The sequence below is a fragment of the Camelus ferus genome, chromosome 15 (assembly GCF_009834535.1).
Source record: "Camelus ferus isolate YT-003-E chromosome 15, BCGSAC_Cfer_1.0, whole genome shotgun sequence".
NCBI classification, from domain to species: domain Eukaryota; kingdom Metazoa; phylum Chordata; class Mammalia; order Artiodactyla; family Camelidae; genus Camelus; species Camelus ferus.
The window spans coordinates 13628131-13653476 of NC_045710.1; the positions used below are offsets into that span (position 1 = coordinate 13628131).

The following is a 25346-nucleotide window of genomic DNA, read 5'->3' on the forward strand; positions in this document are numbered from 1 at the left end:
TGCCACCGCAGTCCGGCTTTTGTATTTAGCTCTCCTGAACCTTTGGCGGGGTAGAGAGAGCTAGGAGCGAGTTAGGTCTGGTCGACTGCTCTGGCCACAGTTTGCGCACAAAGGCCGCGACCTGGGACGAGGAGAGCGGCCACCGCTCGGGAGCAGCGCCGAGACGCACGGTGCGCCTTATGCCCCCGCGTCCCCACCGACCCCGCCGCGGCAGACTGAGCACAGCGAGAGAACGCGCCACTCCGGGGCCTGGGTGCACCTAGCGACCCCTTTCCCCAAGCGCGCTGCCAGAGGTGAGCAGTGAGCGGCGAGCGGGACGGCAGCGAGGCGTTCGCGGGCCCCCTCTTGCTGCCCGGGCCCGGCCCGCTCATGGCGGCCATCCGCAAGAAGCTGGTGGTGGTGGGCGACGGCGCGTGTGGCAAGACGTGCCTGCTGATCGTGTTCAGTAAGGACGAGTTCCCGGAGGTGTACGTGCCCACCGTCTTCGAGAACTATGTGGCCGACATCGAGGTGGACGGCAAGCAGGTGGAGCTGGCGCTGTGGGATACGGCAGGCCAGGAGGACTACGACCGCCTGCGGCCGCTCTCCTACCCGGACACCGACGTGATCCTCATGTGCTTCTCAGTGGACAGCCCGGATTCGCTGGAGAACATCCCCGAGAAATGGGTGCCTGAGGTGAAGCACTTCTGCCCCAACGTGCCCATCATCCTGGTGGCCAACAAGAAAGACCTGCGCAGCGACGAACATGTCCGCACAGAGCTGGCCCGCATGAAGCAGGAACCGGTGCGCACGGATGACGGCCGCGCCATGGCCGTGCGGATCCAAGCCTACGACTACCTCGAGTGCTCGGCCAAGACCAAGGAGGGCGTGCGCGAGGTCTTCGAGACGGCCACGCGCGCCGCGCTGCAGAAGCGCTACGGCTCCCAGAACGGCTGCATCAACTGCTGCAAGGTGCTATGAGGACCGTGCCCGCCCTTCCTGCCCCTGCCGGCACGGCCCCCCCTCCCGGGCCCGTCCCCCACGAGCCCGGAGAAGGGGAGACCTGCGACCCCCAAGGACCCCACTGGACTGCCTGGCGTCTGCCTTCCGGCCCTGCAGCCGTGGCCTGGAGGCTCTGGCTCTGGCGCCGGGAATCGGCGTGGTAGGCACTGGGCGCCCCCTTTCCAAGTGTCTGTGTGCGTCCTGCTGTGTTGCACAGGCCTGGGCGCCCCGCTGAGTGCCAAGGGTCCCCTGAACACCCTTATCTGAAAAGCCAAGCCTCTTCAGAGTGTGTGGCTGTGTGTTTGTTCGACCCCCCCCCCCGCCCCCGCCTCGTTTTCACCCCACTTCTGCCTCTGCTCCCCGGAGACAAGCTTGGCGCCGGGATGCGGCCGCGCCCCATCTGATGTTCGCCCATAACCAGCGAGCGCCTGCTATCCCCTGTCTGTAACATAGACCACGGGAACTGCGGGAGGGGAGGGCTGGGGAGGATGGGGTGTTATATAAATATAGATATAATTTTATTTTCGGAGGTAGGATGGTGTTATTTAATGGTGGTGGTGGGTGGAGTGACAGGGCGCTAGAACTGCCCAGGCCCAGTCTGGGACAGCCAGCGTCCATCCAAGCACGAACAAGACTTGGCCATCTTTCCAACCCCCGGGGAAGACATTTGCAGCCGACTTGGGGCTAAGAGGACAGCTTCCAGACTCACATCTCCTGCAGGCCAGGCCCTGGTGAACCCCTCACCAGCCACGGGCAGGAGGAGGGTGCGTGTGCTGCAGGTTGTTTTTGCCATAAGAGAACTTTGTGCCTGTCCTACAAGTGAAAGTTGTTCAGTCCAAGAAACTGATGTTATTTGATTTATTTAAAGGCTAAATCTTTATTGTTTTTTTTTTTTGGAAAGAATTCTTTGCACAATTGTTTCATTGTTTGACACTTAATGCACTTGTCATTTGCAAAAGGCGGTAGCATTCTGACCACACTCGTACGCTGTAACCTCATCTACTTCTGATGTTTTTAAAAAAATGATGGTGACTTAAAAGGGAGAAGAAAAAGAAACCACTAATTTTTTCTTTTCTTGAAAAAGTGGCAACACTGTTCTGTTCTGTGATTTACTTGTGCAGGTCTGCGCACTATTTTGATAAAAGGGCAGTAACAAATATTAGGGCCTATCTAAAACCATTTTTTTCCCCACAAGGCAGTCTCTAAAGCTGTGTGAAATTTTCTCTGCATCTCTGTACAGAGAACGAACCTGCCCCTAGTGTCTCCTTTCTCCCCTTCCCTTCCCCACCCAGTGGTACTTCTACTAAATTGTTGTCTTGTTTTTTATTTTTTAAATAAACTGACAAATGACAAAGTGGTGAGCTTATGATGTTTACATAAAAGTTCTATAAGCTGTGTATACAGTTTTTTATGTAAAATATTAAAAGACTATGATGATGACATTTATAAAATGGCTCCTGTGGTTTAATAGCGTGTAAAAATATTTTTGTGAATTTGGGGGCAAGGGAATAATTCTGCCAGGTGAGGCCCCACCTTACAGTGTTTGTGGGAAATGGGAATGAAATTCCTTTGTTGGGGGGTAGGGGGGACATGTGGGGGTTGGGTGGCTGTAGGAGACCTGGTTGCTCTTGTCCCAGGCCCGGAGGTTACCCAGGCACTCAGTGCCAAAACCTTTGACCTAATATGTATTGTCTGTGTGTCTTAAACACTTGTGTCTTAAGTGTGTTATAGGGCCTTTACTTCCTATTCTTTGAAATGGGAAGTTGTCATTTGTGCATTTTAGATTTAAATAACTTTTGTTGTTGTTTATCATGGGTGTGGGGCCAGATTCTCTAGAAGGCTGGTTACTGAGTTCCCTTCAGATCCTTAAGGGGTTTCATAGTACCCAGGAGATGATAAGTTATTATCTTTGGGGCTGGAGCTCCTGGGGGGAAGTTGGGGAAGAGTCCAAATTAGGAGCTGATTGTTCTATTATTAAACTTTCATCTGAATGTGTGTCTGTGCAGAACCTAGAATGCTTCATTCTAAGTACCAAGAGTGGCCGCATTACAGACAGAACACTAGAGGTTTTGGGTGGTGGCTATTTAAAGTTGGAGCTGCCAGGCTTTGAGACGTGATCATGATGAGCTCTAATTTCAGACACGTAGCCTGCTACAGTGGGTCTCAGAGCCAGACAGGCAGATTTATCCTTGGAGACCACAGTAAAATCTTGCTACAGTTATGATGACTCAAACCTGCCAGCTGTCAGCAGCTTCTAGGGAAGGTAGTAGACAGTGCCAACCTTTCCCAACTACCTAAGACGTGTGGTTTTTGTTTTTGGAATCAACACTTTGAGTTTCTAGACCTTAGTTGCCCCCACCAGCCACCCCCAGGAGCAGAAACAAGAAGGTCCCTTTTGAAGCTGTTTGCTGTTTGCTTTAAATCTTGAGGTTTCTGTTTCTTCGTCTTTCCCCAAACTCCCAAGAGCTTTTGTTTCGTGAGGCAAACCTGGTTGCTGGTGACTATTCACCTACTTAAAAAAAACAAAACACCACATTAGTCACAGGGCCTTCTGCACAGCCAGGCTCATTGGCCAATAAAGGGGAATTGTCCGGGCTGTTCTAGGTACAGAGCAAGGAGCGGTTCCACCCAGGTGGCTTCTCTGAGCCACTGCCCCATCCTTTCCTCAGTTCCACTCACCTCCATCCCCCAGCCTACTTCTTCCTCTTCATTTTAAAGACAAAACTTTCCACTGAAAAATGAAATGCTGATTTGCAGATTTCACAGCTAGCAAATCCTTTGGTACCAGGGAGTGCAGGCTTGGGCTTAATGCCCAGGACTCAGTTTTGCAACCAGCCAAGAGCCTGAAGACCCAGTCCCCTGAAAGGGCCTTTTCTGGGTTTCATGCCTGCTCCAATCTGCCTGGTACCTACAGCTGTCTGTTCGGTTTTTTTTTTTTTTTTTTTTAATTTTAGGAAGACAACTACCCAAATGACACATGGCAACTTGAATTATGCTTGTTTTAAAATGCATGGCATTTAATAATCCTGCTGGAACACACTCTTCTTGCTGTATTAGATCCAACTGGAAAATATAAAGACGAATTACTGTAGGCTGGAAAATCAATTAGGAAAAAAGAGGTAAAACATCTGGTGTTACTCTTAGGATATGAGAATTAATTTTGCACATTTAAAATAAACGTGCTGAGTTCATTTAATTGCCTGTTGAATGGTTTCGTGGAGAACAGTTGGGTGTTTCATTGATCCTGGGCATTTCATAACAAGGGGCATTGGCTTGGGTTCTTGTTTAATCTTAATTTTAAATCAATCTGGATTGTATTTCTAAGGTCTTTTTCACATGTGATTCAGTGTACTTAGAACAGTGGTTTTCAAACTTAAGCGTGTATTAGAGTCACATGGAGGGCTGGTTAAATCACAGATGGCTGGGCCTAGTTTCCAGAGTCTCTGATCAGTAGGTCTGGGCGGGAACAAGTGATGCTGATGCTGCTGGTCTAGGGACCACGCTTTGAGAACCGCTGGCTTAGAATAAGGGAGAGTCCTTGTCAGTGCACAGAGGAGGGAGGTCGCTTCAGGAGGAAGGTAAATCCCGTTCTCTAGGCTGAGGTGTAGTGCCCTGTGGTCCTTGCATCCTTCCCTGCCTTAGGGGGAGCAGCACTTCAGAGAGTTTTCCTTCCAGGATGAACCACACATGACCCCTGTATTTTCTTCTCCACGTTCTTGTTTAATGCCCTTCTAGAGGTTCATTTCTGTCATGCCTGAATTTAGGGTTCAACAGCACACTGGAGCTCATTTAGCATCGGCACCTCCTTTGTCAGCTCTACTGAGACAAGAGATACAAAAGCAAATAGGACAGTCCTTGCCCTGGTGGGCCAGGCAGTTCTGGGAATGCATTCACCCAGCATGCTCAAATGGACGCATTAGGCCCAGGGCATCACAGGAGCCCAGGGGAAGCTGAGGAGGGCCTCACGGAGGAGGAGACATTTGAGCTGAGTCTTAAAGCAGGAGTGAGTGATGTGCAGATGGGAGATACAGCTTCTTTGTATTACTGTGGGGCCCGGCCTCTGGGAAATAAAGCTGTCTTGGGTGAGAACTACTTTCTACTTTTAGCCCCTCTGGCATACATTTCTTCAGTCAAGAAAAATGGTGTTACCCAGCCAAGTCAAACACAGCCTCTCCCCGGCCCTCCCTTGTCTATCCACGGGCCAGGAGAGAAGGTTGGTGATGATGCTTTCATTGTTTTCTCTGTGCTTCCCAGGGATGCAGGGAGGACACAAGGGCCTGCTTTGTGATAACTGTGCTCCTGGGAAACATGCAGCCTGGTCTCAAGGAGGCGGAGGCCCCACAAAGTCACCTTGTACGCCAGCCTCTCGGGGGACAGACCCTTAATCACTCTACTTGGTCTGTCTTCTGGCTGAAGCGAGAAACTGGGCACGCAGTCTGCTTCCTCGACTCTCAGCAGCCCCTTTCCTGGCTTGGGAGGTAAGAATCTGGAAGGCCCCAGTTCATTCCTTCCAAATATTTATTGTTGACTAAAGGACTCTGCGCCTGGCACTGTGCTAGAAGCTGCGGACCCAGTAGACAAACTGGCAGGTGTGGTCCCTCCCCTCACAGAGCTTTCAGTCTCTATGTATGTCTAAACAAGTCTTGATGATGGTGATGATGACAATAGCCAATATTTGCTGACTAGGGAGCAGGCACTGATCTAAGCTCTTTATGTGTATTGTTTATGTCTGTATTAGTTATCTATTGTTATATAACAAATTATCCCCAAACTTAGTGGTTTAGAACACCTATTACTTTACTGTTTCTGTGAGTCAGGAGTCCAGGAACAGCTCAGCTGAGTCCTCTGGCTCAGGGTCTTTCTTAAATCTGTAATCAAGATGTTGGCTGGGGTTGGATTTATCTCCAGGCTTGACTGGGGAAGGGTCTGCTCCCTGACTCACTCACTTGGCTGCTAGCAAGATTCAGTTCCTCCCTGGCTGAGGCCTCCTTTGAGCAGGTAGTGGAGACACATTTCCAGGGCTGCTGGCCACCCTCCTTGCCATGTGGGTCTTTCTGTGGGACAGTCCAACATGGAAGCTTGCTTCATCACATCAAGAAGCACTTCCTGGAATAGGAACTGTGGTCTCAGCAAGTACACCTTAGGCAACAGGAAAAAGGGGCTCCTTCCTCTCTTTGAGGAACCACTCTAAGTGGATTTTTTTTAAATATTAAAAAAAATTTGGAGGGAGAGGTAATTATGTTTACTTATTTATGTCTTTTAATGGAGGTACTGGGGATTGAACGCAGGACCTTGTGCATGCTAAGCACACACTCTACCACTGAGCTATACACTCCCTCCACTTCTAAGTGAATTTAAGGTATTGCTGGGTGCTGATGGGGTGTGGGGAGGCAGGGAGACTTCTGCTCTCGTTGGGAAGAGTACTGTCCATGTCTGGGTAGGTGGGAAAGAAAAGCAGTACTTCTGAGGTTTCCATCATGGTGGTCTGAGCTGGAATCAGAGCAAGTACCCCCAGGATAAAGGCATTCTGGGATGAGCCATGGTTTTGATGCTCAACCCACCCTTTTTATATGGAGGTTGATTTCCTCTTTGCCAACCACAAATCAGGACGGTTATGAGACACAGTCTGGCACACAGTGGGTGGGTTTATGGGCAGCTGAGCAGAGGGAGCCATCAGGGTACAGGTGACAACGGAAGCCTTGGAGAAGGAGCAAGATGGTCCATGAAGAGTATGTGGAGTGAGAGGAGGCTGTAAGCCAGGTCATAATCTCCATGATGAGCAAGAGAGGGCATGTCTGCTCCATCACTGCTGTGCCTCTAAGGCCTAGTAGGTGCTGGGCATGTATAAGGACCTCAATAAATAGTAGTTGATTGAATGAACTGATTAGAGAAAAGACAGAAGTTTAGGGAGCACCAACTTCTATGAGACCCAAGGAAGTGACAAAGATTGGGAACAGCTGCTGTGGGGAATGAGAGGAATGTCATTTAAAGAATGACTGGGCTACATGGGGGGGTCCAAGAATCCTGGATACTCAGAATAAAGCAGGTAAATCACTCTGTTTTGACATGGTTATGTGTGACGCAGCAATGACAAGTAATCAACTGTTTTCAGTGCCACGGCTGAGTCCGAGGAAGTTAAGAAAGTGTTCCCATAAGGCCAGACTTTGGGTACTGACAACACCCACTGAGAGACGTCTCTGCCCTAGCAGAAATCACGATGTGTTCAGCCCAGCGAGGTCCCCAGCAAAGTACTCCTAGGGGTCCTGAGATGAGCAGGTAGTGGAAGCACATTTCCAGAGCTGCTGGCCACCCTCCCCAGGACCAACTGGAGGGGCTTAGCAGTCGGTCGTTGCCATGTGCTGAGCTTGGAGCATCAGGAGAAGCTGGGCAGTTTGGGATTCCGGGTAGGGAACTTGGCACGACCAGCCCATGTTTTTCAGTTTGGAGACCATCGTCTACCAGAAGGCATGGTTCTGAGGGCTGTGGGACCAGGCCTTGGGCTTTTATAACTCCGTGTAACCCCTGTCCTCTGGCTGTCACTTGGAGCTATTTTTCTTCTCCCTTCAATCCTGAAAAGGGAAGAAACGAATGTTACCAGAAGCAAGTTTCTCATCACTTTGTTAATGATTGATTTCACTTGATTCCAGAAATTGTTTAACCTTTGGATAAACAATTGAAACCTTCTGGAGGCACCTAAAAGGAATGCAGGAATGCGTGTGCTATTTAATGGTGGGGAGATTATAAATGGGACTCCGACAGAATAAAAAGTGTTATTTATATGATTGCTAAAAAAAGTCACTTGTAAAATACACACTCGTCCATAACAGCCAAATATGGGAAACAGTGATATCTGGTCCTATAACCAGGCTGGCTCTGTAAATGGGAAGGTCTCTCCGTCTATCCCCTTCCTCTCCGTTGAGCAGTTTTGTGACTACAGATTTCCTCCAAGAAAGTCTAGAATTGTGGCCCAAATGGAGATCCAGCCTACACGTACAAGATAACACCGACATAAACGAGCCAGCCTGGGCTCTCTGATGGTGTGTTAAGCTGTGCCAAGGAAAAATTGTTCAAAGTTTTGACTTCATGGGTAATGGTAGAAATTACAGACTGTACAGTTGGTTACCTGCCAAATCTGAAAGAACAGAGATGAAATGCAGTGCAGGCATAAACAATTCAAAGGGAAAAATTACTAATCGGGCTTAAAAAGCCATGGGTTTTCCAGCAGGCTGATATGATGCAACCTCTATCCGTGACCTCATGAGCAATTAGTACGCAGTCTCACCAGTTAGCCAAGGGAATTCAGACGGACCAGCACCAGCATAAGCGGGGTGCAGAGGAGGCCCCCCAAACAGCATCGGCTGGGGCCACAGGCCCACCCTGGGCATGTGTAACCCTATCATCCTCAGCTGGGTGTTGGAAGAGATCGCAGCTCAGGGAGTTTGCTAGTGATCTCAAGAAAGAAGGGCAGGAGTGGAGCAGTGCAGGTGCATCCCCTGCTCTGTCACAGCACTTCTGCTACTGTATTGTTTGTCTTTTTTCACCTGCAGGAAAGGCAGTGTGCTTGGTGGGAAAATCAAGGATTACAGGCAGAAGCCCCTGCTCAGTTCTTCACTATCTGTGCAATTACTTTTCCTCTCTACTGCCTCAGGTTTTTCATTTGTAGAATGGAAATAATTTTGAAGATCAAGCAAGATCAAGCCAAGGACTTGACACAGAGCCCAGCTCATTCAAAATCCTCAGTAAATCTTGATGGCCTTCCCTCCAGTGGATTCATCTTAGCTCCTTAAGCACAGAGTCAAAGTGGAATAACTTTTGCTGGGTAAGTGAGTGTAACGTAATAACAACTCTTTTGTTTGTCAGGAATCTTTGCAACTGTAAGCTCCTCAGTGTATCACATCACACTCATTTTTGCAACTCCAGCATAGAGTGCAGGTTCTGGCACATAGTAGGTGCTTAGTAACCTCCAAGTTACTGAACAATAACTAGAGTTCAGAAGGTCCTTGATAAACAGGAGATTCTCAGGATTGCACTGGATGAATTTGGCACTCAGGGAAGAAGTACCCACCACTTGGGTCCCAGAGGTTGTGGTGGCAGAAACCGAGCTAAGTGCCAAGAGGAAGGCTATGGGGTCTGGAAATCAGCAGGATTTCTTCCTGGGAGCGTGGTGCTCACGAGTCCCCAGCACAGACTGGATGGGCACTATACCAGCAACACATAACGAGGAGCAGGGTGGCCAGGGCGCAAAGCCAGGGAGAGCCCACCCAGCCTCATTCTGCTGACATGGCCACTGAGCGAAGGAGAATTGGTAAGTTCTCCAGGTGAAGAGAATACCAGGAAAAATGCTGACAACTAAGTGATCAAGAAATGTAGATTAGAAAGATCCAGCCATTAGTGCTGTGTGTGCAAGACCCAGGACTCCGCCGCTGCACTTGTAACCCGAGAAAGAAAGGCCCTGCCTATTATGCTGCTCAGCAAAACCGTCAGACCCCACACCCCGCCGCCGTGAAAGGGAAAACAAAGAAATGGGGAGGGTTGATCATCTGACCACAGCGCCTCTGAGAGCAAGAGCCCACAGCTTATTTCTGCTGGAGTTTACCAAATTTACCGCAAGTAGTTTATAATCGCTTTAAGCCTGGGCAAACTGGTTCTCCTGGCACGGAGGCAGGAGCTGAGCAGGATTAGACTGGAGCAGAGGCTTTGTTCAGGGTTGGCTTCAATTTTTTTTTTTTTTTTTTTTTTTTTTTTACTTTCTTGTTAAATAAGAACCAAAAAATTGTATTGTCAGGGGCAGAAGCACAGGGCAGGGGTGCGGTATGTAAATTCCCATTCAAAGGCGAGTCCCTCTGTGTTCACCCTCCCACATATTTTGGCTTTTTCAGAATGCGGACCCTGAACTTGAGTTCCTGGTCATGCCTGTCCTTAATGGGATCTGGGGCAGCGTCCGGGGGAGGGGAGGCTGCTGAATGGAGACTTGGCTGTTCCTGTCTAACTTTGGCAGGTTTTCTTTAAGTGCCTTGGAGATAGATGCTTAAATCAACTTAACTGTACCAGCTTCCAAGTTCTGAGGAGCCTGGGCCAAACCTAGAGGTCTGCGGCCTGGTGACCTCTAGGCCGGGGGAGGTTGTGCTCTGCCCATCAGCGGTGGAAGGTGAGGTCAGGGATGGTCAACTGGCTTATCATTTTCAGAAGCAAAGTCTGATTTCAGAGATTGGGATGGAAACAGACATCTGGGGTGGATCCTCGAGCTGGCTTGTGGCGCATCCTCTTCAAACCACACTAAGATTTGTCAGGCCCCTCTTTGGTCAATACCAAGACCTAAAATGCCATTTGAGTTCAAGGAGGTAGGACTTGCGTTGGATCTGAACTTGTTTCCTGGAGGGCAGTAGATTAGCCCATCAGATCCTAGTGGTCCAGGAATTAGAAAGGTGAGGTACCCAATCAATCAGGGCCACCAGGAATAGGTTCAGGCCCTGATGAAAAAGCTTTGGGGGCTCCCTCGCAGATCTATACATGGAAATCATCCAGCTTCTGTCTGGACCCCTGATCCCTGCTAATTATTATGGTCCCCCATCATTGGCCCTGCCCCCTGCCTGAGTGTGTGGCTGGTGAAGGGCGCTAGGGCTAGGGAGTGGGGTGGGTGTCAGGCTTGCGGGGGCAGGAGAGTGGGCTCAGGGCTCAGGCCTGGGGGCACATGAGAGCTCTTCCTCAAAGAAGGCCTGGGGCTACCTGTCTGGGGGAGACCTCCTGCGTCTTCTCCTGCACAGTATCTGTGCCTCCAAGTGATGAAGCCCACCTTGATCCAGCTCATCCTCCTGGGCCTCTGCTGCTCTGGACCCAGAGCTGGTGGGGGAAGAAGGCGTGAAGGCACACCCTCTCTCACCTGCTTCCTAAAACGAAGGTCTTGTGCTCACCCCATCGCCCCCTTCTGTCTCTGGTCTTCCCCTGGCTTCACCCGCCTTTCACAGCAAAGCTGTCTGGAGAGTATCAGGACCAGGCCTGGGAAGTCACCCAAAGGGATGCTCCTTGGAGACATGAAGGGACAAGCCTGAGTTTGTTCCCACTAAATCTGCAAAGCAGAGCTCAGACATCATCTGCTTTTCCTGACTTCCTCTCTCTCCTTCTTCTGCTCAAAGTACAGTGCCTTCCTTTCTATTCTCATCTCTCTTCAGTGCAGTCATTAATTAATTACATGACTCTCATCTGAAATAGAGTCTCCTGGAGTGCGGGGACCATGTCTTATAATTACTTGTATCCCAGGCATGCAGACCTGGGCCTGGCACAGGTGATGAGTGAACATGTGTTGAATGATGGACTAAATGAGGACCTTTCGTGTAAGACAAAGAACTTGTGGCCCTGCTGGGGAGGAAAAACTAACATACGGGCAAAGAATTCAAGGAACAATTTAGTGCTGAACGGTGAACGGTGTAACTGTCTTGAACAGATGTTGATTCATGAAGGAGCTGGCTCAGAGTCTTCTGGCCTGCCAGCCATCTCTGAGAAGTTTGGGAAGCAAGAATTCTTCCCCTGCTAGAATGTGACCACCATGGGGACATGGCCTTTGTTCACTGCTGGGTGCCTGGCACGAGGTATGTGCTCAATAAATAAATAGCCGTGGAACACAAGTACTTAAGTTGTTATAGTTCGTTTTCTTAAAGCAGATAGAAATGGTGTCAGTGATAACTTGTCCTCCAACTATGAAGGCGAACTCCTGTGGGAAAGACTCGGAATCAGAAGATCCCCACAGATGGAGCCAGCTTCATGGGCACGTGACCTGTGTAGTCACAGGGCCTGGTGCTCAGAAGGGTCCTGACCTCAGTTTAATGCGATGCTGTTGTCATCTTGAAATTCTCAGTTTTTGAACAGGGAGCCCACATTTTCATTTTGAGCTGGATCCACAAGTGACCTAGCCGTTTCTGCCCGTAGGAGGGGACATTGTCAATCAGCAGCAGAAGCAAGGAAGACTCTTTGACTCTGGGCACCCACCTGGCAAACTGACTTGCCCTGTGGGCTCTGGGCAGCCACTCGGGTGCTGTCTGCTTTTTCCTCCCTGACCCATATCTGCAGCTGCTTCTGCTGCTTGGTTCCATCTGACCTGGAGCGACCTCAGGAAATGGCAGAGCAGCCACAGCCGGTGACCTCACACCTCCTCTTGCTCCAGTGTGCTGTGACCACCATGGGGAAGACTCTTTCCCTCCCAGTCGGACGCTTTGATGGTGCACTACCTAAACAGAGGCCTCCCCAGTGTGGTTCTGACAGGAAATGCCCACTCTCCCCTTTTAAGGAATATGAGACATTTTGCCCAATAGGTTGGAGGACATTGAGTGGCACCCTCAGAGTACCCTTTGCTGATGCCAATCATTTTCAAGTTCTTTAGGGGTGAATCCAAAGAATCTTCTAGCTAAGAATGAGTTTATAGACAACTGGAGCCCCCAGCCTCGGATGGGGGTGATTTTTCTCTCCCTCTGGTTCAAGGTCTTTGATCTTGATGAACTGGGGCCCTCCTGCAGTGCCCAAAGCCCTGATCATTTCTCTTAGAAAGGCCACCAAGTTGTCACACTTATAGGGCATGTGGTGGCAGAGTTTCGCAGGGAGAGCCCCTTCCATCCCAGGGATCCGTACCTGCTATATGTCTCTGGTGGGCTGACCATTGGTAAAGTCACACTCAATCCTGAGAAAACTCACCTTCCTCTGCCTTGGGAACAAAAGACAGGTAGGGTGGCTGGGCTTCGGGAAGGGAACCCTGAGAGCAATATCCATGCTGCCCAGCTCCTGTTGGGCCCGCTGTTTCCTGCTGCTCTGGGGTGGAGCCCAGGGTGCAACCAGCAGGCTCATGATCTCCTTGAAAGGCTGCTCTGGTGAGTTTCCGGGTTTATTCTGGGTGTCCAGTGAGCGTTGTGAGTGTGTGTCCCTGGCATGGTTCTTTCATTCACTCTTCTGGCTAAAGCCAGGCCCCTCTAACAGGATAGATTCATGCCAGACTTTTAAAGTTGTCCCAGAGTGGTTCTTAATATTTGCTACTGCTTCTTAGAAAACAAACAAACAAAAAAATGGGAATTCAAGTTAATGATAGAAAATGAAGATTGCGAAGGTAGATTTTTACAATTTCAAAGACAACGCCACTATTAGAATTAAGATTTTTTTTTCTGTAAGATACTATTGTTTTACATTTTTATACACTGCCAGAAGAGAAGGGAGACAAGAGGTCATTCGGTCTGTTTTAAAGATGGAAAACTGAGGTCCGCGGAGGCTGCGGGACTGCCCAAGGTCATGCAGCTCATTAGGAGCAGAAATAAGAACCCAGGTCCCCTCTACTCCCCAGGCCCCTGCTTTCTCTCCAACATAGAGTTCTTAAGATATTTTAGTTGTTGCTTTGCTGTACACCTGAAACTGACATTTGTGAATTGACTACACTTCACAATAAAAAATAAGAATTAAAACAAATGAACAAAAAAGGATATTTTAGTTGTTAACTAAATATTCACAGTTACAGATCTGAGCAGTAGCTGGAGCAGGGCATGCTAGGTTTTCAGTGCGCTGGCAGTATAATGTCAGCGGGTTTTATGAGTACAGATGGTCCCTGGCTTACCACAGGTCGACTTTTGGTTGTTTGACTTTGACGATATGTAAAAGTGATACATGTTCAGTAGAAACCACACTGCAAATTTTGAATTTTGATCTGTTTCAGGGCTGGTGATATGTGGTAATACTCTCTTGTGATAACAGAAGCCGAAGCTCCCAGCGGGTAAACAGCCGACACACTTAAAACCGTTCAGTACCCACTCACTCTGTTTCTCACTTTCAATACAGTATTCAATCAACTGCATGAGATAATCAGCACTTTGTTATAAAACAGGCTTTTGTTAGATGACTTTGCCCAACTGTAGGCTAATGTAAATGGTCTGAGCATGTTTAAGCTTGGCTAGACTAAGCTATGACATTAGCTGTATTAGATGCATTTTCAACTTATGATACTTTCAACTTACAATGGGCTTATCCATTATAAACCCATGATAAGTCGAGGAAGATCTATATTTGTTCTTTCATTTCATCATTCCTTGCCAATTCTTTCTTGAGCAAATGCTTTGTGCCAGGTCCTGTACTCAGTACTAGGAATACCAGGTAGAAGATACAATTTATACCCGCACAGGCAACTTGTACTAGGGGTGTTTGTATGTGTGCACGCATGTGCTCCCAGCTAGCAGTCCTCTCTGTAGTATCCTTTACAAGACATCACTTTACTTTTAACACGTACAGTTAGGAAACTGGCTTTGAGAGCTCTGGGCCAGTGACTTTGGAAGTCAGAGGAGTTAGCATTCCCAGCATCCCGTCAGATAGAGATGTCTTTCTCTGTTTTATTTCAAGCTAGAAATGGATTCACTGGTCCTGAGTATCTGTCTCATTGGCTGGTAGAGTCATCTATGGCAATGGTCAGACATGAACATATGTGAAATCACACACACACACACACACACACCACACACACACAAACACACACACACACACACACACACACACACACACACACACACACACCATGCGGAACCAGTCCTAGGAGCACAGGATGTCAGTTCTGGATTATATGATCCTTCTTCTTTCAGATGAGAAAATTGAGACCCAGAGCAGTTTAACCACTTTCTTAACTTGCTATTTAGTTAATCCCAACAGCTAGTGGATTCCTTAAACCATCAAAACTTTTAGTTTATTCAGGAACTAAAAAATGGGAAGGGGTTTCCTCTTAGAAGTGACCTCATCTGAAATGTCACTGTTCCTAAGATGACATTTTGGAGAGGCATCAACGCGGCCGTGGCCTCTTGCAATTTCTTCATAGAATCCCAGGAAGTCACGGCTGTTATGCAGGATTCTAAGTGACTGGCAGTCAGATCAGACTGTCTCAGGTGCCGGTTGCTCCCTCTGATAGAGGCCTAAGACACCCCAGCTGGGGCTGGGGCAGGTGTTGGGCAAGCCTCCACTGCCCCCACTTCCAGCTCAAGGAGTCCTGATGGGGAGCTGGCAAAGTGGCGGGAGGGATCAAGGGTGTGTTCAAAGCACAGCCCCCACCACAAGATGGTTTGGTTTAAGCATAGGATTACTGTTCTCCCTTCAAAGCCCAGCGAGAAAAGCTGCCCAGGAATGCCCTGCAGGAACTGGAGGCTTTGCTGCCAGGGCCCTCCCTCCATGAGTAGTAACTCAGCCCATTGGCAGACTCAGAACTGAGGGCTCCTTGAGTGGGACAGACGTCCAAGTCAACTGAGTCCAAGTTCCCACTGGTGGGTTCTTTCCAGAGCTTTCTGCCCCTGCTTGCACTCCTCCAGAGACAGGATGTGTACTCCTTTACAAGAGCACCGTTTCTAGCTCTCATAGGGAAAGGCCACCTTCTTGTAACGGCCACTTAGGAGTCTCAGCCCTGCAGCCTGGGGCTCACCTCTCCCTCTGTCATCTCGTGGAGGTTTGAGTCCATTGTCTCCTGTGCTCCAGGCCAGCCACCTGCAGGTCAGTGCTTGGCCATCCCTACCAGACATGGCTGGGAGACCCTCGCCCTCCTCTGCATGGAAGGGGGGTCCTGAAAAGGGGAGCCCCAGAACTACTGGAAAACTGAAAGCCAAAAACTCCAGTTGCAGCCTGACCAAAGCAGAGATAAATAGGGCTATTGTCTCCCTGGCCTCAGAGGCTTCTCAATAACACAGAATACGGAAGCCACAGAGCGATCGGAATTTCCTACCTGCTGCCTTGAAAACAGCCAGAAGTACATCTTCCCATCCCAGGAGCTTGGTCAGACCCCTGCAAAGCTGGCTTCTACTCTATTCCTCTCTGAGTCCTCCTGTCTCAACATAGGTTCTAGCTGGAGTTTTCCAGGTATTTTGGAAATAGCCAGAGCACAAACCATCATGCTGCCTGCTGCTCTGGATTCTATGGGCTCCAGCTTGGGGATTCAGGACCCCAGGCTCACTCAACACTGTGTTCTGGGCCGCTGGTCACAGGAACCCGTGGTTGGGTGAGCAGTGGGCGTGAGTGGAGATCTGTGGGCTGGGGCAGGGACCCCAGCTCCAGCCAGGTCAGGCTTGGCTGTTAACCCCCGGCCGTTTGGCTGGCGTCTGGGTAAGAGGCTGAGGCCGAGGCTGGGCTGGGTTGCAGTACAGCTGAGGAAGCTCTCAGAACAGAGTGTGACCCTGAGGGACTGGGCAGTGTTTGCCTGGACTGCTCCTTAATGAGCTCACCCCAGGCACATGGCCCTTCCCTGTCACTCACTCGGTAACATGTGTATTCAGCAGAGTAATCCTGGCGAAAGCGATTCTTTCACTGCCTGCCTAACTGGACGAGCAAAGCCCCTAGGGGTTATTTGGACAAGAGCATCAGCGATCTCAAGAATGTGACCTGACCTAGTAAGTGCCGGGAAAATAAGGGAAGTGTCTGGGAGGTCTTTGAGGATTAAGTGGTCGGCATTAGGGGCGGGTGGATGACTGTCGTGGGTCCTGTTAGGGACACTGTCTTGAAGCAGGATGAACAAAGGGGAGCTCACCTGCTCTGCAGGGGGATGGGCAGCTGGACAGGCCTGTGCACTTAGGAAAATGCTGTTTACGCTTCCCATCAACACACAGTAATGGCTCTGGGAATTAACGTTCGTGCTTGGGGGATGCGTGTGTGTGTGTGCATGCACACACACATGCACATGAGCCTGTCATTATCCATTTGATGACCTGAAAGAATAAGGGGGGCATTTGCCCTGTACACGGGTGGAGGGACCTAGAAAACCCCCAAATGCAGTGTCCCAAAGCCCAAGGCTAACATGAATTATCTGGCTGGTCAGCAGCCCAACTTGAATTATCCTGCCAGGCCAACAGTGGCACCGGACTAGAGTTACACTAAATAATTCAGCCTGGAAAGTAGACTGCCAGGGGTTATGGTGTCTCCCAGATTCCTCACTGTCTCCCAGGAAGGGGCCAACCATCCTGGGGCAGGCCACTTCGTGTCTGCTCAGGGGGATGGCTTGGGGTTTCCCTCAAGTAGGGAAGGAGAGTCACTCTGTAGAGGATGAACTATGGAGATGTTCTCAGGAAGAGTCGTAGATCCGAGCATGAGTTCTGTTCAGCCCTGGGACTGTGTGAAGAGGAAAAGCCCACCTGAACGTGGCTCCTGCCTCATTCAGGGTGAGGACCCTCCAGCATCGGGAGACCCTTCTCTGTAGCAACAGCACTGCCTGCATTCCAGCCGCTCTGGGCCCAAGGCTGCCGTCTCGGCTGCAATCACCGCACCTGCTTCCTGAGGAGCAGAGACCCTGGCTACTGTGTGGATGGGCCCTGCCAGGTGGGTCTCTGCAGGCCTCCCAGGGGCCATGGGTGGTCAGGACCAGAGCAGAGCAAATTCAGTCATTGGAGAGTTGGTTTTCAAGACTCGTTGATGGTTTTCTTTCCCAGCTTTTGTCTGCAGCTCCTAAAACTGAGGCCAGGACAGAGTAGAGCCTCCATACATCTGCGCCTAATGGATTGACCAAACAATGCATAATGAGCCAACTTCTCTACCTTGGTTAGCAGAGCTCAGACATCACACTCTTTTGGTGACTTCCGAAATGGCAGGGTCCTGAAATAACCATCATTAGCAAACATCGTGGAAGAGCGTTAAATTGTATCACCACAGGACACTCTTGTTAAAATGTGACCTTTTCATTTTCGCCTCAAATCTGTTTTATTTGCTGGTAAACAAAAACCGTTGTATAGGAAACATTTTAATTTTTAAAATTTTATTATTCTTTATAGAGCTCTTTACCTGTTCACGTGCAAATGTGGCATTTGATCTTTGCAACAGTCTTAGGCTGAAGGGAAATGGTGAAGTTTTCTTATTCCCATTTTACAGCTGGGCACATGAAGGCCGAATGTATTCCCAAGTCCACACAGCTTAGAAGCCACTGACCTGCGATTCCACGCCTGATGCCTTTCTACTGTTCCAAGCTGGGCAAGCCAGGCCATCAGAGTATAAAATTTTCCTTTTGTTTCACCAAATGAGAGGTGGCACTCAGTCTGGTCCTCATGGAAATGCTGTTATAAGCCAGATGCAGGGCCTGAACAGCTCTGCAATTACCAGGGAGAGGGTATAATTTGGGGAACTCAGACTGGGTGGGCTTTATTCTGAAAATCTCATTTGTGATTAACTCTACTATTATCAGACAAGATCATGTGTGGGAACCAGAGGCAGTAGGTTCTGACCCTGTCCCTGGCTCAGAGTCAGGTTACACTTTGCGTTCTGCGGGCGACTCACTGGATTCCATGTCTAGGGCCACTCACTCTCTGTATGCTCAGTGTGAAAGCTGCCAAGTGAAGCAGAGGCATCACGTCCCCATGGTGACCACTGCTCTCTAGGTCCCAATGGTGGCCACGCCCCTCCCCACGGCCACGCCCTCTCCTCCCCCAAGGCAGTGCTCCAGCCGCAGTGTGGGCTGAACCTGACACTCCACTTGGATCACCAGGAGTTAGTTGCTGCTGAAGGATATTCATTTCAAGAGCCAGCCCCGATGGCCTGGGCCATGACTCCAAGTGGGAATCTCAGTGGCAGCCTTGGTGGATGGCTGTTTCATCTCTGATTTTCACCCCAAAGCACGGACCTTCTCTGTCTCAGTTTCTTAACCTAGAAAATGGGTGTTTGAGCAGCTGCCACATGTCAGGTAACATGGAGACCGACACAGCAGGCTTCTGCTCTAGGCTCCATGGGTAGATGTTCTTATCCCCATTTTATGGATGGAGAAACTTTGCCATGGAGAGACTTAGTAACCTGGCAAGAAATACAAACAGAGCAGCCCCTGACATTTGGAAGCTGGCCTCCCACTCACAGCCAGCAGTATTTTTCTCTCCTATTGGATATAAACAATCTCACAGGATACCAGCTTCTCATAGAGCACACTGGGACCAGGATAAGATGCCATCCAGCAAGACCACTTCATAGTTTTGTCTAAACTCAGTAAAGTACTCCAACCCCCCCAAGGGGAGCTTACAATCAGATGGGAGATTAGAGCTCAGGTGTCTACTTATGGTGGCCTTGACTGTGCTATTATCCTCTGAAATCTCCATGTGCTCAGAAATCATCCCAGCTTGGGGGCTTTCTACTTCCTGACTCTTTGAAAGAAGAAACAGTGAATGCAGACACTACTAACCTGTCATGTGGACATATCCCTTGGACTGGCCAGCAGCGTGGGGATCCCCACAGCCTGCAGAGTGACTGCCCCACCCACCCCCATGGCCCACCTCTCAGTGCCTGGTATGTGGAGGCTGCCATGTGTTCTGTTGGCAAGGACAGCCAAAACCCCCTTCCCAGGATTGCCCTTTATTCCTGATGACATCTATATGGTAGTGCCCTTGATCCCAGCAGGACGCTGGCCTGAGGTATAAGGAGATAACTAGCCACCCTCGCAGACACCGCAGCCCAGTGGTCCCTGTACCTGATGGCTCTTGACCCAGACTTTGGCATAACTGCCACCCACGAGCATCTGGCACCAATGCCAGGGAACATCCTTGACGCTGCAGCTACTAAAATAATGACAATTACTGTGGTCACCAGCACCATTTGTAGTGACGGTACTGCACCAGAACACTTTTTTATACTTCTGTGATCCTCATAGAAAACCCTATAAGGTGGGTATTATTATTCCTGTTTTACAGATGAAGAAACTGAGGCGCAGAAAGTTGGATACTAATCTAAGCTGACAGACTGTAAGAGCCAAGATGTGGACCCAGACCTGTCTCCTAGCCACTCTACCTCTTCCTCGTCTCTGGTCTCTGAGCATCTGACTGTCTTACGTGCACCCGGGTACCTGCACAGATCATTCAGGAACATGGTGGATGTTCCACTCCGCCAAGACCCCACTCGGGACAGGAGGACTCAGCCCCGAGTTGCCAGGACTGCAGTTGGCTGATGGTCTCTCAGGGAACTGCCCTCTGCCCAGGGCTATGCCTTTTCTAGGGGGCAGCCCACACCCAGTGATGGGTCAGTGGGGGAAGGTAGAAAGCCTGGCCCTCGCCTCAGCTGGGGACAACTCTGAAGGGCCATCCCAGCTTCTGAGTTCCCTCTGGGGTCAGCAGAGTCCCTGTTGGGATTGCAGGACGACCCACCTCCTCTCTCTGCTCAACCCCATTTCCTTCCTTCTCCCGTGTCCTGAAGGCACTCCTTAGGGAACTTCCCACACCCACTCTCCGTCACAGAGTCTGCTTTCTGGGGAACCCCACCTGGGACAAGGATGTTTTACAAGGGTAACTGGGGGTGTGCAGATTTACCCACTGGCTTCTGTAAAGCGCCTGCGATATCCACAGGAGGGTGGTGACCCCAGCAGGAAGGACGGGCACTGCTGTTTTCTTGGCATCAGTCAGCATGGGCTGAAGGCAGGGGTCCATCTGATGGACTCTAGGCTCTTAGTGGTTTAAAAGGTGTTCTCTGCCACGAAGGTTTGCTGAATATATTTTTCGTAGGAAAGCTCGGAGTTAACTTTTTCTTTAAAAAAAAATAACATTTGCAGATTAGAGGGCCTGACCTTCCAAGTTTATTTTTAAGGTAAATAAAGGATATCCTCTTTTATAGTTTAACCCCTAAATATAGCACAATGAATCATTTACAACACCTTGACCAGAACAGTGTAATAGCAAAGATACTACTACCTGATTCTACAAATTGGTCATCTGTTTAGTTCTGTATGCTGGCCTATGTGTTTAGGGGTTAGGGAGACAGAGATGAAAAAGCTTCTGTGTTTTGAGGGGCTCGCCAGCTAGTAGGAGAGGTTGACGTCAAACCGGTGATAATAAAAAGGATAATGATGATAGTACTTAGCATCCAGACTCTGATTTAAAGTGTTGAATAAAAAAAAATTAATGGACATTATCGTTCCAGACTAATTTAATGAAAATTACGAACAGGCAGATAAGAAGCTGCCATCCAGAGCTATTGATTTAGGAGTTAGCTAATATTTCTCCCCGGCTCCAGGCAGGCCTCAGCTGTAAGTTGGTGTTGGGGCCTAGAATCTTTACAGAAAAGCTTCTTGAGCTTGATTTGTGTGTGAAAGTGATTGATGAGTTGGTCCCCTTCAGGCTACCTGCCAATGTCCTAAGAGTTATTGTCTTAAAATATTAGTTGATTGTATCTCTTTCCTACTCAAAAATCTGTAAGGCCTCCCCTTCCACCCCGATTGTCTCTTAGATGAAATTCAACCCCTCTTCTTCCATTATTCCCCAGAAAATGTTCCTCTTTGGTCCAATTGGTCCACTCACTGGACTACAAACTCAGGGGCCCTTTGAATAGTCCTGGTCTCCGTGCCTTTGCTTGTGTTAGTCCCCTCTCCTGGAAGGCCTTCCTCACTTCTCTTGACCTGCCCAAAGAGTACACATTTTTCAGGCTCTCCAAATTTTTATCTCCTCTGTAAAGTCTTCCTGGACATCCCAACCTGAAGCGGCATCTCACCTCTGAGAGTTCTTGCATTATCCCTTTGTGGGACAATGAACCCCCATTGCCCTGTGATAGCCCGTCATCCTGGCCTTGATCTGCCACTTGAATGTGTTCTGTTGGTCTTCTGGGAATCTACACATCTCCCTAGTGGGACCTGGAGCTAACCTGTAAGGATCATAGTGTCCCGAGGTGTGTCCTTCTGGGAGCAGCATTGCTTATCCTCGGTGCTGTAATGTATTAGGTCCAAGCTAGAAATGAGAAGCTTCTCCCTTCAATCTCATCACGAAGATTTGGCTCCTCCAAATATTGAACAGAATCAAGTCAGTTACTTTGGAGGAAAGAGATAGCATTTCTCACTGTTGAGAATAAATTAGTCCAACTTCCTTTTTTCTTTTAAGGAAAGCAATGCATCAAAAGGGGAAAAAGAGCCTTATGTGACCCTTACTTGTTTCTCTGAGAGCAGCGTAACCTGGCTGCAATCCCAAAAAGGGGGAAGAAAATGTTTTTCAAAATGCTAATGCCCTATACATTTGAGATCTGTTTAGTTCATTTTTTTTTAGGAAAAATGTGTGTGTGTGTATGTGTGTGTGTATGTAAGGCCGCCTGCCTATGCGAGGTATGCGTCCTGATGTGTGTGTGTCTAAATGTCTGCCATGCTGCCCTTGATCTTTCCTTAAGTTGAAAACGGATCTGGAATGCTGTCCCTTCCACTCAGAGGGATGCTCAGGCCAGTCCTTCATGGGACAGGACTGGAAGCAGACCCATGATAGAACAGGACTTATAAGGGACACAGAGGGTCAGCAGCAACCCAAGTTATCATTTTTAAAAGACAGACACAGAAAATCACAGGACTACACTCTGATCTTTCTGGCTCCCAAGGCCATGGGTGTGTCCTGGCAAAGGGCGGTCCCTGACACACTCTGCCAGGCCTAGCCACAGGAAGGGTCAAACAAAACTACTCTTGGCCTTTGCTGCTTTGGCAAAAGCAGAAACTGCAACACCTCTGCTCCCAGCAGGGCCCAGGGCCCGGGCTCCAGCCATTTCTGAAAGACTTGCCTGCCTGTCTGGGTACCAAGGCCAGACCCTGAACATGTTCATTCTTCTCTGGGGCTGCTCTGGCCTCTCCTGTTAGGTCCCCTCACCTTCCCAAGACAGCCAAGAGGAGACCAACATGCCCTTCTTTTTGCTGTGTGTCTGTTGGCATTTTCTCTTAAGAACCCCAAAGCTTGGGGTGGGAGGAGCATTTCACTCAAGAGGGGTCAGAGGCTCTGAGAGGGAGAGTGGTGCCCAGCGGTACCCCAGCCCCAGCACTCCCAGCCCCAGCCCCAGCCGGCCATGGAAACTTGGACTTCACACTGGAGAGAGATGTGATGGGTTTCGTTAGGGCTTGGCTCAGACTGAGGAACCCGCAGATTCTGCTCCTGCCTCTGCCTCTCCCAGGGCCTGGGAAGATGGGCACATGGCAGGTGCACAGTGAGTCTGAACAAACCCTCCAGGGGCCGGGCCCAGTGTGAGGTGCCTGCACATGCATGATCTTAACCCAAGGCCATGATAGCCAAGCAAGGAGAAGAGGAAGATAAAGCTGAGATAAATGCCCAGGGGAGGCTGGGGTGCTCCTGCTCATGTGTGGCCGTATCCGAGGGGCATCCATGAGGACTATTCTATCCATCATGACAGCAAAAGAGAAGTTGTGAGTGTAATATACAAAGACAGGCTGTTAGGACGTGGTCAGAGGGTGGGGCTGGCAGGATGTACACCAGGAAATCGTCAGTGTTGCCAGCGTCAGGAAGGGTGTTGCTCCGGGGATGGCCTTGCACCTCGGCTTGCTCTGTCCCTGCCCCTTTCTGCAGCCCTGGTGTTGCTTGGGATTCCCTGCGTCCACCAGGCAGAACATGTAGAGGGCCTGGCATTCAGGAGATGAGTCCAGGATAGAGATGTGTGTTTGGGTAGAATGAGCCACCAACTTATATGGCCTGTTGTGGACCGAGTGCAGGTGTCCCCTCAATTTATATGTTGAGGCTCTAATCCCCCAGGTGATGGTATTTGGAAGGAGGGCCTCTGGGAGCTAATTAGGTTTAGACGAGGTTGTGAGGCCAGGGCCCCCATGGAAGGAGTAGCGTCCTTGGAAGGAGTAGCGTCCTTAGAAGTAGAGGAAGAGGCTGGGGCTAGCTGTCTCCCCACCACGTGAGGACACAGCGAGAAGGTGGCTGTCTGCTGGCCAGGAAGCAGGCTCTCACCAGAGTCTGACCAGGCCGGCACCCAGCCTCCAGGACTGTGAGAATTAAATGTCTGTTGTCTTAGCCACCCAGTCTATGGTATTATGTTATGACAGCCCGAGCTGACTAAGGCCTGGCCTTACAATCTGAGCTCTGGGGAAGCTGAGACTGTGGCGCAGACCTGAGTTGCCAGCAGTGGGGAGATGGGGGCATGTCGGGGTGGGCGGCTGTGAAGCGGACTAGGCTGGTGATGGGGTTCAGGACGTGCCCAGACCCTTGTCTGGCTCTGCTGGTTTGCCGCCCTCCTTCTGCCTGGGCTGGCTGAGACAGGTCACTTCCCCAGACAACCTGCTTTGGAGGAAGCAGTGATTCCCAGGCCAGACGTGCACGTGAGCTCCCACTGTGTAATTAAAGGATGAACAGCAAGGCCGCTGGGCCTGGCACTCAGCTCTCTGTCTGTGGTAATGCCTGAACCGTGTCTGGCCACATAATGGCTCCTCCCCCCTCCCGAGGGAATCCGTGCTCTCAGAGCGTTACTTCTAGGGCAGCTGAGTTGTGGGGGAGAAGTAACTGAGTCTCCCATGCGGATGGAGCAGTCAGAGTCACCCTCAGGACCCTTGCCTGGGAGCCCGCCTCCAGCTCTGTCCCAGCCCCTGTTTCCTGCACAGCTGAATTTCTGGCTGATGAGTCTTTCTAATGTGAAGGGTCTGAGGCCAGGGCCTCTTGACTATGATGGGTTTGGTCCCACGTGGCACTGGATGGAGAACTGCCTTGGTCCCCATCGTGGGGGCCTGGAAGGAAGCACTTCCAGACAGAGCCATCAATAAGGAACCTGGGTGGGCAGTGAGCCTGGGGGCAGGGGGGCGGTCCCACAGCCTATGGGGGAGACCACTGCCAGATTTCTGGCCTGAGTGAACATGCAGGTTCCTCCCAGCCAGAAAGGCCTGTGTCCTGTGAGCTCTTTTAAGACACTCAGTGGAACTGATTTCCAGTTTGTCTTCTATCTGCACTCCAAAGGCGATCTCTGAGGCTCTAGAAGTCCTAGAAGCCTATTTAAAGCTGCCTTGGACACCTGACAGGGTAGGGAATGGGGAGTGGGGTGGAGGACTGGGAAGAGAGAGAGAAGGAGGGGAGGGGAAGGGGGTTATAGACTAGGATGGGGACATTTGAGAAGGGTTTGCCCAAACCTGGAGTGTGGACACCTTTATGCTTTGGACGTGGTGGTTTAGGTGCCCCATTTTCTCATATCTTTTAGGAAATGAAAGACACTTAAGAATTCAGGCCTCAGGCAAGGGGCTGCAGCCCACAGAAGGCAGCCTCGCTCCTGTCCCTCTGCTCAGCCCTGAGACCCTGGCCCAGCCTTCCCCACAAACACCCACTTCCTGTTCCCTGCTTGGCTCCTGCCCAGGGGCACAGCCAGAGGGAAGTGTCTGGCCCTGCAGAAACGCTTCCAGGTGTGAGTGAGGACGAGCTTAATCAGATCGGCTCCTATGAGATGCCTGGGAAGTGTTGACAGATTTGGCTGCATTTTCAAATGCTTGATGCAGCTTTTTATCAGTCAGGTGAGGTGTCACACTAGCCCCAACCCTGTGTTTGGTACAACCAGGGGGACCGAGGCCAGAAGAGGCAAACCGTTCTGCTTGAGTCCTGAGGTTTCCGAGTGGGATGCAGGGCTTATTGGCGTTGAGGCCAGGATGCTATGCTCTGATGGACTCTCCTCCATGCCTGTGGGCC

General features: G+C 50.1%; 1 protein-coding gene across 1 annotated transcript; it reads left to right on the forward strand.

Moving 5' to 3' along the window:
• Window positions 1-2432, forward strand: RHOB (ras homolog family member B). Its single transcript, XM_006179461.3, has one exon. The coding sequence runs from the start codon at window positions 370-372 to the stop codon at window positions 958-960; it is 591 nt and encodes a 196-aa protein (XP_006179523.1). The 5' UTR covers window positions 1-369; the 3' UTR covers window positions 961-2432.
• Window positions 2433-25346: the final 22914 nt, after the last annotated feature.